This window comes from Osmerus eperlanus, chromosome 25 (genome assembly GCF_963692335.1).
Source record: "Osmerus eperlanus chromosome 25, fOsmEpe2.1, whole genome shotgun sequence".
Lineage (NCBI taxonomy): Eukaryota > Metazoa > Chordata > Actinopteri > Osmeriformes > Osmeridae > Osmerus > Osmerus eperlanus.
In genome coordinates this window covers 5,683,063-5,700,594 of record NC_085042.1, presented here as the reverse complement: position 1 = coordinate 5,700,594, position 17,532 = coordinate 5,683,063, and the positions used below count along the sequence as shown (strand labels likewise).

Genomic DNA, 17,532 nt, shown 5'->3' with positions numbered 1-17,532 from the left:
AATACTTCGGCTGAGGCCTCCGAAGATAGGAGGGGAGAGTCAGCGTGATAAGACAACCTGGAACGTGACATACATGAGAAGCCAGGAGTGTGCCGCGCGCGCCCACCTGTTTCCTGCTCGGCATTACCGAGGCTGAAGCCGTCGCCCGTTGGAAAGGTCAGATCGCGGCTGATGATGCCCAAAGACAAACCCCCCCCAGTCCCCACAGACTGCGTGTTCCGTGCCGCTGCCTGTTTAATCAAGACGATATTCCCCAGCCTCCGCCGTCGCGTGTTTTCGAGTCCTTGGCGAGGTAATTTGCACTTTAGAACATCTTCACAATTACGCACACCCACACACCCAGGAACGGGGACAATCAAAGTTAAGGTAAACATATGACATTAACGTCACACACAGATGAAGACCGTCCTCATCAATAGACTGTTGGATATTCCAGTGAGAAAACATCCCTTATAGAAAATAAATGGTAACTCCAGCAATTCCTTGTCTGTAATCAACCGAGCTATCCCTTTGAGCTTTTAGGAATGGATTACCAACAGTGACTACCTTGTCACGTATCGCTTGTTATAGCTGATAGGCACCAGTGACGAATATTTCTGGCCGGATTAAAGATGGTGTTTGTATCTGGCAAATCCCTGCAATGATCTAGCTATTACTCTGGGGTGCACGAGGGTGGCTTGGACTGGTAGGAGATGGGAATGACAAGCAACATCAACCATCCCACAAACACAGTGGAGCAATTTCAGATCGACAGATAAAACATCAAACAGCCCGCTAATGGAGAGAGGGCAGAGGGAGCGCTCTGGCTAATTGAACTCTCTGTGCGCTAAGTGTTTTATCAACTCTTCCGATACACTGCCCACAGAGTGTCCAAACATGTCACATCCGAAGAGAACAGGACTGTTTGAGCAGTCTCACTCGCGTCTTCTGTACCCCTTATCAGTGGCAGGCTAGGCTGCAACATAAGAGGAGCTTTTCACCTCCTCGGGCCAACGGGAGGACCTACTCCAGAACATACTTCCAAGAAATGCGTTCTTGAAAACAAATAGAGAAGGTCTTTCGTGTGGTTGTGGTGCCGCTTGAAGCACTTGCAGAGCAACTGTATCTATACCGCATATAAACAGCACACTGTAGGTACTTCCTCATCTTTGTTCTATCTTGTGGTTCTTTCTGTGAGACTAGTCAAAAATGGTTGTGGACAAAATGACGGTGGTTGTTCATAAGATTAACCCGGAATACACATTCGAAAGAGAGGAAGGACTGCTTTAGTCCGGATCAACACAGTTCATGCAGTAAACGATGCTTTTAAGCTACTGAGGTTCACCAAACGGAAGAGCAGCCAAGTGAGACGACGACCGAGGGTGTGAAGTAATGGCCCTCCGCGAAGGTCTCACCGCTTGGAAGTGGATCAGAGGACCAACATTTCAAATGTCTTTTATTAACGTTCAATTAAACACACACTGGCATAAACACACCTCAGCGTAGCCGCACATGAGCATTATGATAATAGAGCCTTGGATTAATATTTCATTGTTTTCGAATTTCCAAGAACGTGACACACTTTGCCATATGGCTTGGGCCCTAGTGACTCAAACATCTTGTCTCAGTTAATTTCGTAGACCTACTTCTCGGGAAGAATTTACACTGCTTCAGTTATTCGATTTGACTTACTGATTAGCAAGCTGACACGCAGTATCCAACAACTGAAATGTTTACATCCGATACGACAGAAAACATTATGGAGGAGGGAGAGAAAAGTCGTATTTTGACAGTTATATGCTAATCTGTCGCTAAAGTGTGCGTTATTGTGCTGCACCTGTGATATGTACTATTCCCAGACCAGAAGTCCACCAAGTGATTGACACTGACACAAAGATCATGTTAACCACTTAGCCACAGTGCTACATTACATTTTAGTCATTTAGCAGACGCTTTTGTCCAAAGCGACTTACGAGAAAGAGCTTTACAAAAAGTGCATAGGTCAATGATCATAAACAACGAGAAAACATTGCGGGTTGCCAAAACATAAAGCATACATTGTGAAAAGCAAATAAGTGCCAATGGGTGGAACCAGAAGAGCATGTAGTAAAACTAATTTCAATTAAACACCATGATCCTTGAAAGTGCTAGAGTGTACCTGGAGGAAAGTAAGCAAAAATAATATAATTCACAGCGAGTACAAGCAGTTAAATCAGTTACAACTAACCAACAAGTGCAGCGAATCCCTCAATAAGTGTCATTGTGTTCCTGGAAGAAATAATCTAACATCTGATCCAACAAATCTGTCTTAAGTATCGTTGTACTCCCGGAACAAGTTCTTCTTTAGCCTTGTCTTGAAGGTGGAGGGACAGTCAGTATCTCTGATGGAGGTGGGGAGATGATTCCACCATTGGGGGGCCAGACAGGAGAAGAGCTTGGGTTGTGACTGGTCGCTCTTGAGAGGTGGGTCCACCAGACGGTCCGAAGAAGACCGTAGGTGGCGGGTGGGGGTGTGAGGCTGGACTGGAGACTAACCACAGTGCTAACCCCAGTACAGGACTGCAAGAGCACCCATGTCGGCATATCCTGTTACTGTACGTTCTGAGGAGAGTTACTCGATTACCACTTCAAATATATCCTTGAAAATGATAATACCTCCGGCAGTCTTGCTGTTTTCTGACAGTTTGGAATGGCAGCTTGTATTTATGGTGTAAGATAAACCTTAACAGCAACGGCTTCTCTCTCCACTCCCCTGGCTCGTACTGGGACTTGGGGCGTGTTCTGTTTTTAATGTGGAGCAGGCAGTATTACATTTGGGTTCAGAGGGATGTTAATGGTTGGAAACATCTGTTACGCATGGTGATTATGGTCTTTAAGAGACTCCTGTGTCTCTGACTCTCAGTATATAGCAACATACTATGCTGCTCTCTCAGCTATAGCTACTCTATAACTGCTTTTCATTTGTAATCACAAGTTATTCTTTTGTTTAAGGAACTGTTGTTACTATGTCATTTATTTGTGAAAATCCAATCACTTGTATGCCAGAGTAGTCACTCTTTTTCTAACCCGAGTGTGGGGTTTGTCACCGTCGAGCCTCTGCATTTCTCGAGCCCTTAGTGAATCGATAGTTTTTGCAGTGATGGACGTTTTCGCCAGGATGAGACGCGTTTACGGTCTATTTTTATACATTATCTCAGAGCACACGTAGACACTATTCAGGGATGTGGTGTCAGGGCCCCAGTTCGTCACAGACAGCTCTCCTGGGACACTCATATTTACGGGCTGTTCCTTAACAAACCTATTTCTCATCCTCCTTTTCGCCTCACTTCAGCAGAAAAGAAGGAAGCGGGGCTCCTGATACCTGCGCCAAGCAAAACCCGAGTGCGCCATCTTGTAAAACAAACAAGGAAGCTGCGAACGGGAAACCCTCGTCGATACAAATGTTCTGTTCCGTTGAAGCGGGACTCTTCAGGTTTTGACTTAACAAGAGGCTTCTCACAGAACACATGCTCTCGTTGTTGTGGTTGCGGTTGCTGCCAACATTTGCGAATCACAACACAACCTTGTTTGCACATTAACTGCCTGTGCAGTCCGTACTGGTGCGTCCAATTGATGCCGTCCTTTGAGCTGCCAAGGCATAAGAACAGCAGACCCGGGCCTTTAAACAAGCTGTAGTCCTCACTCTAGGTTCCCCTGCTCCCCCTCTCCGTCCCAGGTGTGGCAGTGCGGAGGCAGCATGGAGGTGCTATCCTGCTCCAGAGTGGCCCACATCGAACGTATCAAGAAGCCCTACAACAACGACATTGACTACTACGCCAAGAGGAACGCCCTGAGGGCGGCCGAGGTCTGGATGGACGACTACAAATCCCACGTCTACATGGCCTGGAACATCCCAATGAACGTGAGTCCTCCCCTCTTCTCTCCCTCGCTCTTTCCTTTTCCCTCCCTCCCGCTCGCCCGCCCTCCCTCCCTCTCTCGCTCGCTCGCTCCCGCCCTCCCTCCCTCTCTTCCGCCCAGCCGCCCTCTCCCTCGCTCCCTCCCTCACTCCCTCTCTCCCGCCCCCTCTCCCGCCCGCCCTCCCTCTTTCCCGCCCGCCCTCCCTCCCTCCCTGTTTTTCTCCCTCTCCATTGAGGCCCAGGAGCTCCGCACACTTGTTCATTCAGACGAGCCAGCCGTCTCTCCCTCTCCCCCTGGAGACGGGAGTCAATGGATATTCAGAATTCAGATTTCATCCCAGTTGACCTTCAGGCGGGCAGGGCCAGTTGGCGGACGCCGGCTGGCGTCTGGCCTCTGAGACGAGGAGAGGCGCGCCGCATGAATGAGAGGGGAGCGCTCCTTTAATCAGGGACTGCTTTCATACGCATCAGTTTACGTGTAATTGCTTTCAAGGGCCTTTGAAACGACGCTTGGAAATAATAAACATCTTTTTTCATTACTAAAACAAGGTTGATGTAGGAATACTAATTGCTCTGCTAAGCGCTGTGTGGCACTGCACGGAATGAACAATGTCAGTGTCAGGAGCCAGATGCCAAGGTTGGGAATGGCGCAACCATTTTTCCAACCTCATTGTCGGTTGGAAGCAGCTTGGATTGTTTCTGAAGTCACATTAACACACGCCCAAGTCCAGCTAATCCTATTGACAAGTCCAAAGCTGCTTCAAACGAGGTATGGAGCTTGGGGGGGGCTGCAGCTGGGGGTGCTTCAGAGAGAAAGCCAGACAGGAACTTTAAGAAACAACCCTTTGACAAACCAGCCAGCAGGCCAACGTCCCTCATCCAGCATAATTACAACTATGGTGGCAGGGCCACTCGACTACCCAGCTGTCCTGCGGTGCGGTTCCTGTATGTAATGTACAGGAACATGTAACATGTAAAGCCTGTTAAAACATGTTCCCATTTGCCCCCACACAGGGAGGTGTTGGGTGTGGCGGGGGGCGTTGAGGGGATGATTACTTTTGGTTGTATGGCAGAGCCTGTGATTCAGTACAGTCGTCACCACAGTCCATACAGCCCCTCTGAAATTGAAATAATTTGTTAGTGTTATTCTGCAGTCAGTAACAGCAGATACCGGCATTTGTTATTTACAAACCTTGAAATATGGCTGATGTCAGAGGAGTTGGGGGAGGAGAGGAGTCAGACGCAGGGAAGTTTGTGAGAGCTCGGGGGTGTTAATGAGGCGATGAATGAGTGTGTATGTGCATGCGAGAGGGAGGAGGGAGAGAGAGCAGGGAGAGATGAACAAAGAGAGAGAGAGAGAGAGAGAGAGAGAGAGAGAGAGAGAGAGAGAGAGAGAGAGAGAGAGAGAGAGAGAGAGAGAGAGAGAGAGAGAGAGAGAGGAATAGATACAGAGCGTTACGGAGAAAGAGGGACAGTCTGAGAGAGAGGGAGAGAGGGAGAGAGGGAGAGAGAGAGGCACGGGGAGACAGGAAGAGAGGGAGACAGAGGAGAGAGACAAAGAGAGGAACGGAGAGCGAGAGAAACAAAGAGGGCCAGAGAGGGAGGAACAGAGAGAGAGAGACAGAGAGAGAGAGAGAGAGAGAGAGAGAGAGAGAGAGAGAGAGAGAGAGAGAGAGAGAGAGAGAGAGAGAGAGAGAGAGAGAGAGAAGGCCAGTGCACAGAGCCGTGGACTTATTAGGCATTCCCTCCATCAATCTGGGGAGCCACCTCTATAATGCCGACAGGGCCGTGAGGCCTCATAATTAAGCAGCTGATTAGAATGTGCTCAGCATAGTATCATGTCTAATGAAAGAACAATGAAGGTCCCGCATGGCGGGAACAGCCCATCCATCTCTGAACCAAACATCCCCCACACACTCTGCACCCGCATGCGCACGTGCCTGCGCACGCTCATGCACACATGCGTACCACACTCCGCACGCATGCCCCCACACGCGCGCCACTCCACACACACAACCTATACACAAGCCCATCGCGGCACAAACACGTATCGCCACACACACATACACACCCCCACACGGAAACACAAACGCACACACAAGCTCACCCCTACGCAAATATGCACCACAGAAACACACGCGAGTCACCCCTGTATTGTAAGTCGACAACTGCAAAGGTCTCCTGTTTGACGGGCGTTTGACAAAGTGTCTGTGAGGTGAATGTATTCCTCTCCTGCCAACAGAACCCTGGCGTTGACTTTGGCGACGTGTCGGAACGCGTGGCCCTGAGAAAGAGACTGCAGTGTCGAAGCTTCCGCTGGTACCTGGAGCAGGTGTACCCAGAGATGCGCAGCTACAATGACACCATCACCTATGGAGAGGTGAGGAACACACTCTGGCCCCCAGTAGTCAGTATAATAGGGTTATCTTACACTATACAACAGTTACTTCTGACCAAGTCATTTGACTGGACAAGAGGCACTCCATGAGTGCTGATTTAGTGGTACTGGGACTCATGTTTTCTATAAAAAATGTTCCTGTATTCTTAATTTGTAGTGTTATATTGCATTTTGTTGTGAAGCACCTTGTGATTTTTATCTGCGAGAGGTGCTACACAAATAAACTTTTCTTAACTAAACATTTATCTCTCCGCTTACATTAACAGTCATTATCTACATTAGATTGAAACTAATTTTGCACCACAAATATAAATATATTTTCACAAATCACATAAATTACAAATGTTTACCAAGAGAGAAACATACAGATAAATATGAATGACACACAGTCGTGTGCAGGTAAATGTTTGTGTTGCTTGGCAACAGTCCAGTACAGTTGTGGAACTATTTGTGTACGGAATGAATGATAAACAAACAAATCACAATCTATTGGCTCTTACTGCTGTTAACTAATAGATGGCGCTTGTAGAACTGTATGAAAGCAATATCACACTGGAGGTCCTGCTGTTCTACTGAATATCAGCATGGCTGGGGTCTGGGTAGAGGTGCGAGGCATCCAAGTACTGTTATACTGATAGTCATCACAACAGCACTCTTGCTTAAGTACACATAAAAAAGATTATTGTGTGGAATACTAACCAACAATATACCATAGTATTAGTATATTGTTTCCTTTTTTTTGTAGAAACACAACCATTTGTATTTTTAAGCATTGACATTGATAGTTCGATGAAATTATTGTAGCAGCTCATGCCAAGTCTTTTAAATTAGAACATCAAAATCCGAAATGTTTTCGTCAAATCTTTGGTGAGATCTTTTTCTACCTTTTTGCTGTGGAGTGCTACAGCATGTTCTGAGAGTTCAGCTGTACTCCACATTTGCATAATGGGAACAGTTCGAACATAAGCTCCCGCTGTGATGTTTATAGATACAGAGAACAGCACAAGCACTGCCATCGTACTGTTCGCACACGAGACGTCCCTAGCTGACAGCGTATCCCCCCCCCTCTGCACCTCAAAGATTACATTTCAAAAGGAAAAATCAAACTTATTCATGGGAGTCACCCAAAGGTAAAGGTATCTTGTTCCCATAGCAACTCTGCGTGGCGACAAGATTAGATGCAATTTACTCATAATGAGTTTTAATTAAACACTTATTAGCTTTTCGATGCCGACTTGATTATTTTGGGCTTGGCTGCTCAACCCAACACAGCGGGTAAAAGATGATGACAGGTCCAGGCACCAAAGACAAACCAGTCACAAGCACCGCAAAGTATGCCATTTCTCTGTATCGATTCACAAATAAAGAAAAAAAAAAAAAAATCTATAACCGTCTTAAGCACATGTATCAAAATTAACCTCTCGATTAATCAGGTCCGACTACCCGTACAGAAGTATTTCCTTTATCCAGCTCTGGCACCGAGCAAATGTGTTCCTCCGAGCAGTGCCCATTTGGATGGCACTATTTCAAATCTGCGACAAGCCGTGGAACAGTTACTTTGTGTTGCCATAGCAGAGCAGCCGAAGAGAAGGCTCATCTGTCATTGGCTGGCGCGGGTGTTCTCCAGCGCTGACCAGACCAGCGGAGCAGAACGCAACTGACAACACACATGATAGATATCTCACACGCTGGAAATAAAGTGATACACATTCAAATGGGACCGTCACGAACTCCACTTGGCACCTTGCCATCGGGACTAGGGCTGTGTATGTCTGTGGCGGTGAAAACTGTAGATTACCGTCCAATATCGGGAGGGCCCGATATTGGACGGTATTGGTCACGTTGGTCACATTGCCTGTCGCACAGATGACAAGGTAGCACAAAGCAGGTTGGAGGTGGAAAAAAGCATAGCTAAAAATCAGACCTTACAAACTCATAATATTGGAAGAAGTACAAAAGAATGTCATTCATCCCCCCCCCCCCCCCCCCCCCACTGTCACGTCTGCCTGTTGTGTGTGCCAGGTTAGAAACAGCAAAGCCAGTGGATACTGCCTGGACCAAGGCTCCGAGGACGATGACAAAGCCATCCTCTACCCCTGTCATGGGATGTCACCACAGGTGAGAGAATATCAAAGAGTTTTGGAAAGTCGGCGGTCAGTTAGCAAGGGCCTGACTGTGGTGTTACTGTAAGAAGCTCACAAGTTGTCCCGGAGGCCGTTAATCTGCCTGTGTAGCCTTTTCTCACTCTGCCTCTCTCTTGATAGCTCGCTGTCCTCTCCCTTTTCCTCTCGTCTCTTACTCTCGCTCTCACTTTCTCTCCTCTCTCTTATCTCCTCCTCTCGTGTTGTGCCCTCTCTCTCACTCAACCCTCCCTTCCCATTTTCCTCCTTCTTTCACTCCCTGTCGCTCGCTCTCTTTCCTCTCGTTTCTTTGTTTTAATCCACTTCCCCCACCAGCCCTCTTGGTATTTCTATTAGAGAACGCTCAATAGGTGCTGACCTGCGAACGCTGACGCGAGGGAGGGTCAACGGCCGTTTCAGTCGCGGGCAGCAACACAAAAGCTCACGCGCCGAAGAAACAATCATGCAAATGTTATTCATGGCTGAACACCTCCTCCTCGACTCCCCCCCCCCCCCCAACCACCACCACCTCTCTCTCCCGATTCAGGGTGGCATGTTTATTATCCGTCACATGCCGCATATGGAAATATATTGCTCTGTCAGACTCTGTCTCTCTCCGTCTTCTTGGGGATCTCGGTGTAGTCCAGTAAAGCACAGCTATGTGAGTCTTTCATCCTGGCCTTGTGGGAAATAAATACATGGAAATGTATTTATTGGTGCCGTTGTGTGATTAGATCACGGTGACTAGCGTTGCAAGACACAGGGACATGTTCTAGCTCCTACTGGACGTTCCTTCCAGGGGGGGGGGGGGGGGGGGGGGTTGTTCACATGTGGAACCTTGCAACCAATCAAGCTTGTGTTTCTGTCTTTTAGAATTGGTTAATTGCCATGGCAGTCTCAATTCCTCATGTTTATCATTTTGTGGGGTCCAATTTTAAATGCATTAAGGATACAAAGGCATCCACTCTAAACCATTAACACGTACAGGATAAGCAGGGATTAGAGCCAAATTGTCATTTACACCATTGATCAAAATCGTCTCCGAGTTTCGTTAGACAGACAGACCAGAATGTCAAATCAGTTTAAGGTCTACGAAACTGGAATGGAGGGTGATTGACAAATCAAATTGCCTGATCTTTTAGTGTCTATTAAGGAGGATGGCTGGAGACTTTGTAAACAAGGTTCAATGGAAAGGGTTCATAAAGTTCAAGACACCTTCTGTTATATAAAAGAAAAATCCTCATTAAGTATCTAAAACAGGAGAACAAAAATGAAACGAAAGTAGCAATCAAAATTCACACACAGCTCCTTTGTCAAGGACAAGATCAGAAAAACCTTTTAGAAACAAAGAATTCTTTTCATCTGCTTCAAATAGACACACTGCTTAGGGAGAGCAGCCAGAACAGGGATTGGATAATATTTTACGTCTCTTTTTTCTGTTCTCAAGTTTTGGAGAGAGAGAGTGCATTAGCTAAAGAACACATTGATCTTGCACTTCAGCTTGAGTGGCTGTAACAGCCCATAACAGCCACATGAACTCACAAGCCAGAAGACTTGGCTTTCGACACCATGTTACGTATGTATCGCCATTCATCATCTAGCTGCTGGAATTGAAATGTTATCGTTGCACTGTATTTAACCAGTCGAGATATTTTTGTTGCTTTGTAGTAAATATATATATTTTGTAAATGGACTGCATTTATATAGCGCTTTTCTACCTTAGCGGTACTCAAAGCGCTTTACAATGTTTGCCTCTCATTCACCCATTCATACTCTCAATCACACATACCGACGGCAGCGAGCTACCATGCAAGGTGCCGGCCTGCCCATCGGGAGCAACTTGGGTTCAGAGTCTTGCTCAAGGATACTTCGGCACATGGCCTTGGAGGAGTCGGGGATCGAACCGCCAACCTTGCGATTAACAGACAACCCTCTCTACCCCCTGAGCCACAGCAGCCATATGTATATATATTTACATATATATACATATTGTATGTATATATATGTAAATATATATGTTTTGTTCACATATATATGTGATATATTTATGTTATCTGTTAACCGTTCATATGTACTGTTTGTATGTCGCTTTGAAAAGCTTCTACTAATGAATAACACGTTGTGTAAATGTTTCGTCCATGTAAATCCAGGTTGTGAACAGTGGCTGAATACTATTCCTTTACAATGATCCTGCCAGGGCCCCTTTTAGAATCCCTTATAACCCACTTACCCTCAATTTTATTGCAAATGGCAGAACAATGGAGGGAGTTTGTCTGAGTGTGTGTGTGTGCGTGCTGTGTGTGCTGTGTGTGCTGCATGTGTGTGTGGTAGTATTGAAGACCCCACTATCTTTTGGCATCTCATTTTTCAGGAATGATCACACCCATGAATAATTTATGTTATCTCTACTGTACACTTACGTAATAGATACGCACAGACCCTGGGCCTTTCATGTGCAGCACTAAACACTTCAGGATCATGTTTAGTTGGTGAAATCTAAAGCAATATTAAACAATACAGTGTACTGCATAGGAGGCCAAAAAGCATGTAACATGAGGTGATGTATTAGCAACACTAGAGATGCAAAACGTCATTCTTTCCACTTTGCATATTCAAATTGGATTTTGATTATGACATTGAATCTGGTACACTGTGAGGGAAATACCATAACATCTACTGACTGGAAATTCAGGGAGAAAGTTGTAAAGAATGTATCTCATGTGCGTTTTTGCTCGTGTCTCTCCGTAGTCTCCACTAACATGGTGTTGTTTCTCCATGTTGCAGCTTGCTCGTTACTCCACAGAAGGTCTCCTGCAGTTAGGAGCCCTGGGATCCACCACCAACATGCCTGACACCAAATGTATAATAGATGACGGCAAAGAACGCACTCCCCTCTTGAACAAATGTGACAGTGTTTCGCGCATTTCCCAGAGATTGTGGGACTTCACACAGGTAGGGAAGATGACACTCTTGATCGTCAAGAACTTGAATTTTGAGATCTAAAAGAAGGTATTCGGATTGATCGACAAAATCCATGACGTGCACTCATTTAACCATCGGCCCGCGTTCACAGTGTCCCTGTTAACCGAATCTTGTCATGTCTTGTTTGCAGAACGGTCCAATCATTAGTCGCGATACTGGGCGATGCCTGGAGGTGGAGATGTCCAAAGATGCCAACTTTGGCCTTCGACTGGTGGTTCAAAGGTGCTCTGGACAAAAATGGATGATTAGAAACTGGATAAAACATCCAAAGCATTAAATGACATACGGGATCTTGTAAAGAGACACCACTTCGGACTCAGGTTGTGAAACCGTGGACAGTCAGGACGGAAGCTACCCATAAGCGCTGAAGGACCTGAATGGAGAGGCTAGTGTGCTGACTCAGCCATGGACCTCTGGTACTGAGTCCTACCTGAGGGCAAGGAACTTTCAGCTGCTGGATCTTAAGAAGAATATGATCAATACCTGTGTTCATCTGCACCTGGGGTCACACCAGACTGGAAAGCTAGTTGATTTGAAACCCTCTCTATTTCTAATGTCTACCTACATGTATTTTAAAAAAAGAGTAAGGGTTAACTGGAATGCAGTGAACCCAGAAGGTTAAAGGTTTCAAAAAATGTTTTATTTATTTTTGTTTGTTTGTCTGTGCAGATATGGGAAATATCTGTATTTGAATATATGGTTTGGTAAAATACGGTATGAAAATATGGTATCGCTATCGATTGGCACATCAACATTGCTTTGATTTGATATGGGCTGACGGGTGCAGTGATTTGGGATGTTGTTAGCACATTGCACTATCTGGATAAAGGATTTTGACAGACTGATGTCCACTCATAAAATGATCAGGAAGAAAATATTCTTTGGAGAAATCAAACAAGCCTCTTATTTTTCCCGTTCTTATTTTGACTGTGTTGCTCGGTACAACCTGGAGCAATCATGTGCCTTTTTCCATCATTCTGCTTCTTCTGACCAGGGAATGTTAAATCCCACAAGCATGTACAAATGATTTTAAAGTGATTAATATATAAATCTAATGTAAAGATGTAAAAAGAAAAATATATAATATATCGTAAAACTTTAATTGGTATCAGACCATCAATGACAATTAGGAAAATAAAACATTTTTATGATGACCTTTGAAGTGTCTTTAATAGCTGTAATATTACTACTTCTAAAAGTAAGAATCCGTTAGAAATATATTTTTTGAAAAGATTTTTTATGCAAATGCTGTCCCTGGTATGTCCCATAAAAGCCATGACCTGCTTTTTTGCGGTTGTGAAGCCAGTTGCTCACAGAAAAAGCACAATTACTGGCCTTTGTTGTGACTCCACTTAGAGCCATTTCTGCCTCCTTCAGTAGTCTTACATAACACTCTTTGGTATAATCCACCCACAAAAATAACGTTTTTCAGAAAATGCTGAAAGCTTTTCAATCTATTACACACTCCTTTTCCCCTTATAGTTCAACAATATCCGTCCAAAAGTTTCACAGCTTTGCAGCAAAACTTTTAACCATATACTGCAAATACCGTAACATTGAGACGTGCGGCTGAATTTCTTGGCTTATTTCTTGGCCGAGGTGAGAAAAAAGGACTCCTTCTGTAAGGAGAGTCCTAACCCGCACCTATGTGCCCATCCTGCAGATTGTAATTTTGTTTCCAGCTGGTTTACTCCAAGAGATTGCAGGAGCACTCAACCACGGCAGGCTTCTTTACCTCTAATCATTTCATATAAGCTATAGATCATCTCTGTCCTCTAAACTCAGAGCACATCGGTGTCTTGCTGAAATATCTTATTTTATTATGGCAGAATTTACAAATACAACAAAGCCATCTCGAGACAAGGTGACAGAGTGATGGGCCGGGGTGCCATATGGGGTAATGGTCGGGGTAGAGGGTGCAGGCGGGCAAGGACACAGACCTCTCACAGACATGGGACCGTGTATGTTCCCATCATCACGCTGACAATAGTCCTTTTCAGCCTGGGCCCCAGCCAAGAGCCAGAGGTGACTTCATCATTCAGACAGACAGGGTTCTCCTGGCTAATGGGCGGGGGATAGGGAGCGTTCAAGAGATGGCATCTCTGATGGCATCGTTGCAAAATGCAGCGGGCTCTGCTGTGAAATTCTATACCATAAGCGGTTCGCACTACGTGCAGTACTATGGTCCGGCATTCAATTGGACATTCTGTGCAGGGGAATTGACAGCAATTACTGGAATGTTCCAGTGAGCAGAGAGCCGGGGACTTGGTGTGACAGCGAGAATGCTAGGGGAGGTTTTAATGAGCGTAGGCTAATACAGTGTGGCTTCGAAATACACAACTTTCTGCGGTAGTATTGGTCGGCCTGCCAACCGACCGAACCATCTCACGGACCATCGACTATCTCAAACTCACACCAGAAGCCTTTTCGTCTTCCTTTCAGGAGTAGAGCTGTGCAAAATCTTTATTCATACCCGTTTAAAACAGGAACTTTATGGAGGATGTGAATGGAGTCATGTCTTATTGTAAGATATTACATTTACATTTATATTTAGCAGACGCTCTTATCCAGAGCGACTTACAGTAAGTACAGGGACATTCCCCCGAGGCAAGTAGGGAGAAGTGCCTTGCCCAAGGACACAACATCGGTTGGCATGACCGGGAATCGAACTGGCAACCTTCGGATTACTAGCCCGATTCCCTCACCGCTCAGCCACCTGACTCCCTATTACTGCCACTTAATTTATGAGCCAGCAGAGACTAAATGATATCTCTCCTGTCCAATATTTCACAGCTTTTAATGTCTTCATATGGAAGCGAGCACATGCTCATAACTCAGGGTTCTAATACACTATAATAAAACATTACTTATGGTGCAGGTTGGATTCCGATATGTATCAAAGGGTAAAGCTTTACGTTATCTGCATACAGTTCAGCAACAATATCTAAAGATGTATATAATACCATATACATAGTATATTTATGACCACCTGGGATACATACATACTTTTTATGGTAAAGAGGTACTATTTAACTTGAGCTTTTCTGGGAGACCTCATGAACACATTAGTAGCAGCTACATCAATTGTGCAACAGGTGTCATTGTGACTTGCTCACTCTGGAGTTCGAACCACGGCCCTCCAACTCATACCCACAACGACCACCTCTGACAAACACCACATTAGCTAGCTACGCCACCAACATTTTGAACCAATCCAACTCGTTTACGTTTGTAAGAACTAAAAATGACCAATAGACTGCTTCGTACGTTGCTGAAGGGAATGATCCACAAATGATGGATGACTTTCTCTTTGTATTTCTCTAATTCAAAGTGACCTATTTCCTAATGGACATTAATGGCCGTATAGATACCGTTGATGCAATGAAGTGTGGTGACAATCTTGGCACGTTGTGATGTCCATTAACTAAAGGCTGATGTGATGAGCGAGGGGAGAGGCCGGGTATTCGCCTCTACAGCTTGTGGATCCTGTAATGAGATCTCCTGAGATCAGGAGAGTAGCTCCAAGACACAATTAGAGCCCAGCGTAGCTCTACCGCCGAGTTTAAGATGGGGAATGTAGCACAAAGGTGGATCGTGTCTTTACGTGTGTGTGTGTGTGTGTGTGTGTGTGTGCTATTAAGTGGAAGGGAAGAACATACTGTAGAGTTTTGGCAATCAAACTATTACAGTTGCAGTTCTAATTGCTACAGAGCACAACATGACTACAAACAGCAACCCAAGAAGCAGGTCAGGGTAGGAACAATCCCATGAATAAAGATTTGACTATTTGTCTATAATTAATAGAAAAATGTATTCTTATCTATGAATGTAGGTATCCTAAACTAGCAGACTGTATACAAACTGAATCAATCATAACCTTACTTCATTGCTCATTCCTGAATGGTTCCTTCAACGAGCAAACATCACTATCCAGCCACATGAAATAAATGGCCTTTTTTGCATTTAGATATTGAATGACAGACTATAAGTTTTTCAATGTGACTATTCTAAGAACACTGAATATGAGTCATTTCCCTAGATCAAAAATGAATTATGAGATGAATTTATCAGTCTGTCAGGCACTTCGGTGAAACCAACCACCTGATCAGTGGCGAGATGTGTGTGGAGTACAATATGCAGCTATCAGGATACATACAGTAGATAAAAGAAGCCATCGGTTTGACAGATGAGAAACGAAGCCTTTTTTCTCTGAAAAGACATGTACATTATTCAACAGATCGTTCCCTGTATAGGGATGCCATGTCACGAGCAAAAAAAAACTGGAACATTACAGAAATCCAGATTTTCAAATATATTCAACATGTTCCATTTTGTGTGATTCTTTCACGGTGGGAAATAGTAGCTGAACTACGTGAATACGAGGCTTGTTTCCTGAATTACAGGATGGATTGAAACAGATCCCTTATACTGTGTGTTTGTACATAGACTCACGTACATGAATACAGATAGTTCTGTTGGTTACACTCGCAGACAGTACCAGCTCCCACACTGTCTCTCGGAAAAACCTATGTGAGTTGAGGGAGAATCCATTACCAGTCTGAAAGGGTCATCGAAGGAAGGCTTTTAAAACCCTTTCGAACCCTTTTTGCAGCTGCATCACACCAATGAAATATGACTCTACGGCTTTGTGACCAAACGCTTCCCCCTTGGGAAATACGCCCAGCAGCCTAGTTTCAATGCTACGTTATATAGTGCAAAGTTACATTGATGGAGATGCATTGGATGAACAGAACTACATTTACTTATAGATCTTACAACATAGTCAGCTATTAATGTCAGTCCTTTTTGAAAAACCCCTTCATAATATGCGCCGTAGGCACATTTGTAGTCCTTTTAGTCGACCCAAACAATATTGGTTAGCCTTTAAAGACAAATATGGTGTTGCCAAATGTAGCTATGAAATCTCTACCAAGGACTACTGGAACAGGTTAGCTTTCATTGGCACAACAACAGAGCTAATTTAAATGTCACACACACCCACACACCCCCCCCCCACACACATACACACACACACACACACACACATACACACACACACACAGCCCTCTTCACTCCTCTGTCTGTCCATTGGCTGTCCTCCAAGCTTTAATAACACGGATGAACAGAATCAATCTCCCGTACCTCTACAGTGATGAGGTAATGAAACACTTGTATGTGTGCGCTGGACTGAACCACCGAAAACCAGGAAGTAGCCCGTACCACATGGGAAACCAGGAAGTAGCCCATACCACATGGGAAACCGCTGGCCAGGGGATCTCTGCTCAGATGTGCAATGTGTAATATCCATTGAGATCGTTCATTGATTTGAGTGGAAATGGCAGGCATCACCTCATAATGGCTGTCAAATGTGCTTATGGTGTTGTCCATCTAAAGCTAATGTGAATTTACTTATTACTTTTAGTAACACTAAGCACATTTTTCACATCCATCGTTTATGTGGGGACTACTGTTTTGTTTGACAACTGAGTTTTCTTGTGGCAAATGCTGGTTTCCCTGTGGCAAATCATGCTTGAAATGCACATGCAATTTCCTTTGGTGACAAAGTGCTGCTTGTTTTTTAAGTACTGTAGCAAAAAGGACAACGCCTCCATCGCACTCAAACATTTGCATGATAAAACAGTGCTGCAGATGGATTGGGCTTTACAATGTACTCATATTTCTCTTCCTCATCACTGTCAAAGTCTATCAGTGGGTGAGGGTGATCAAATATGAATGTACTGAAATAGACACTAAGCGAGAAGCAACATTAATGCCAGACATCTTCAGAGCAAATGTCAATCCCCTCCAGCTCACGCACAGCCTTGGTTAAATACCAGTCATAGATTATTTGATGGAAAAGAAAATGAGAGATTAGGGTACCAGTCCCTCAAGATGTGTCGAACTTTGTAATTGAAAAAAGAAACAAAAAAAAATGTTTCTTCGTCTTCTCGAGTATAGTGCTTTTGTATTTCCTCTGTTATAGGTCTGGGAGATTTTCTGAAGTTTAACAGTACATTTTAGTCTCAAAACGCACTGCACTTCAGTCAGGTGGTTAACACTATCTTGAGACAGAGTACAGAATTTCTTGCAATAGTAGTATCACACTATATGTATGTTCTTAACTGTATAAAGTAGTCATACATTTAGATGCCACCAT

At 44.6% G+C, this 17,532-nt stretch overlaps 1 protein-coding gene across 1 annotated transcript in view; it reads left to right on the top strand.

Annotated features, from left to right (window-relative positions):
• The window catches only part of galnt9 (polypeptide N-acetylgalactosaminyltransferase 9), a 46,826-nt gene extending 34,401 nt beyond the window's left edge, over positions 1 to 12,425 (top strand). The window contains exons 7-11 of the mRNA XM_062451744.1: positions 3,695 to 3,880; positions 6,118 to 6,255; positions 8,296 to 8,391; positions 11,178 to 11,345; positions 11,506 to 12,425. Coding sequence (XP_062307728.1) covers positions 3,695 to 3,880; positions 6,118 to 6,255; positions 8,296 to 8,391; positions 11,178 to 11,345; positions 11,506 to 11,652 — 735 coding nt within the window. The 3' untranslated portion in view covers positions 11,653 to 12,425. The remainder of the gene's footprint in view (positions 1 to 3,694; positions 3,881 to 6,117; positions 6,256 to 8,295; positions 8,392 to 11,177; positions 11,346 to 11,505) is intronic.
• The last annotated feature ends 5,107 nt before the right edge of the window (positions 12,426 to 17,532 follow it).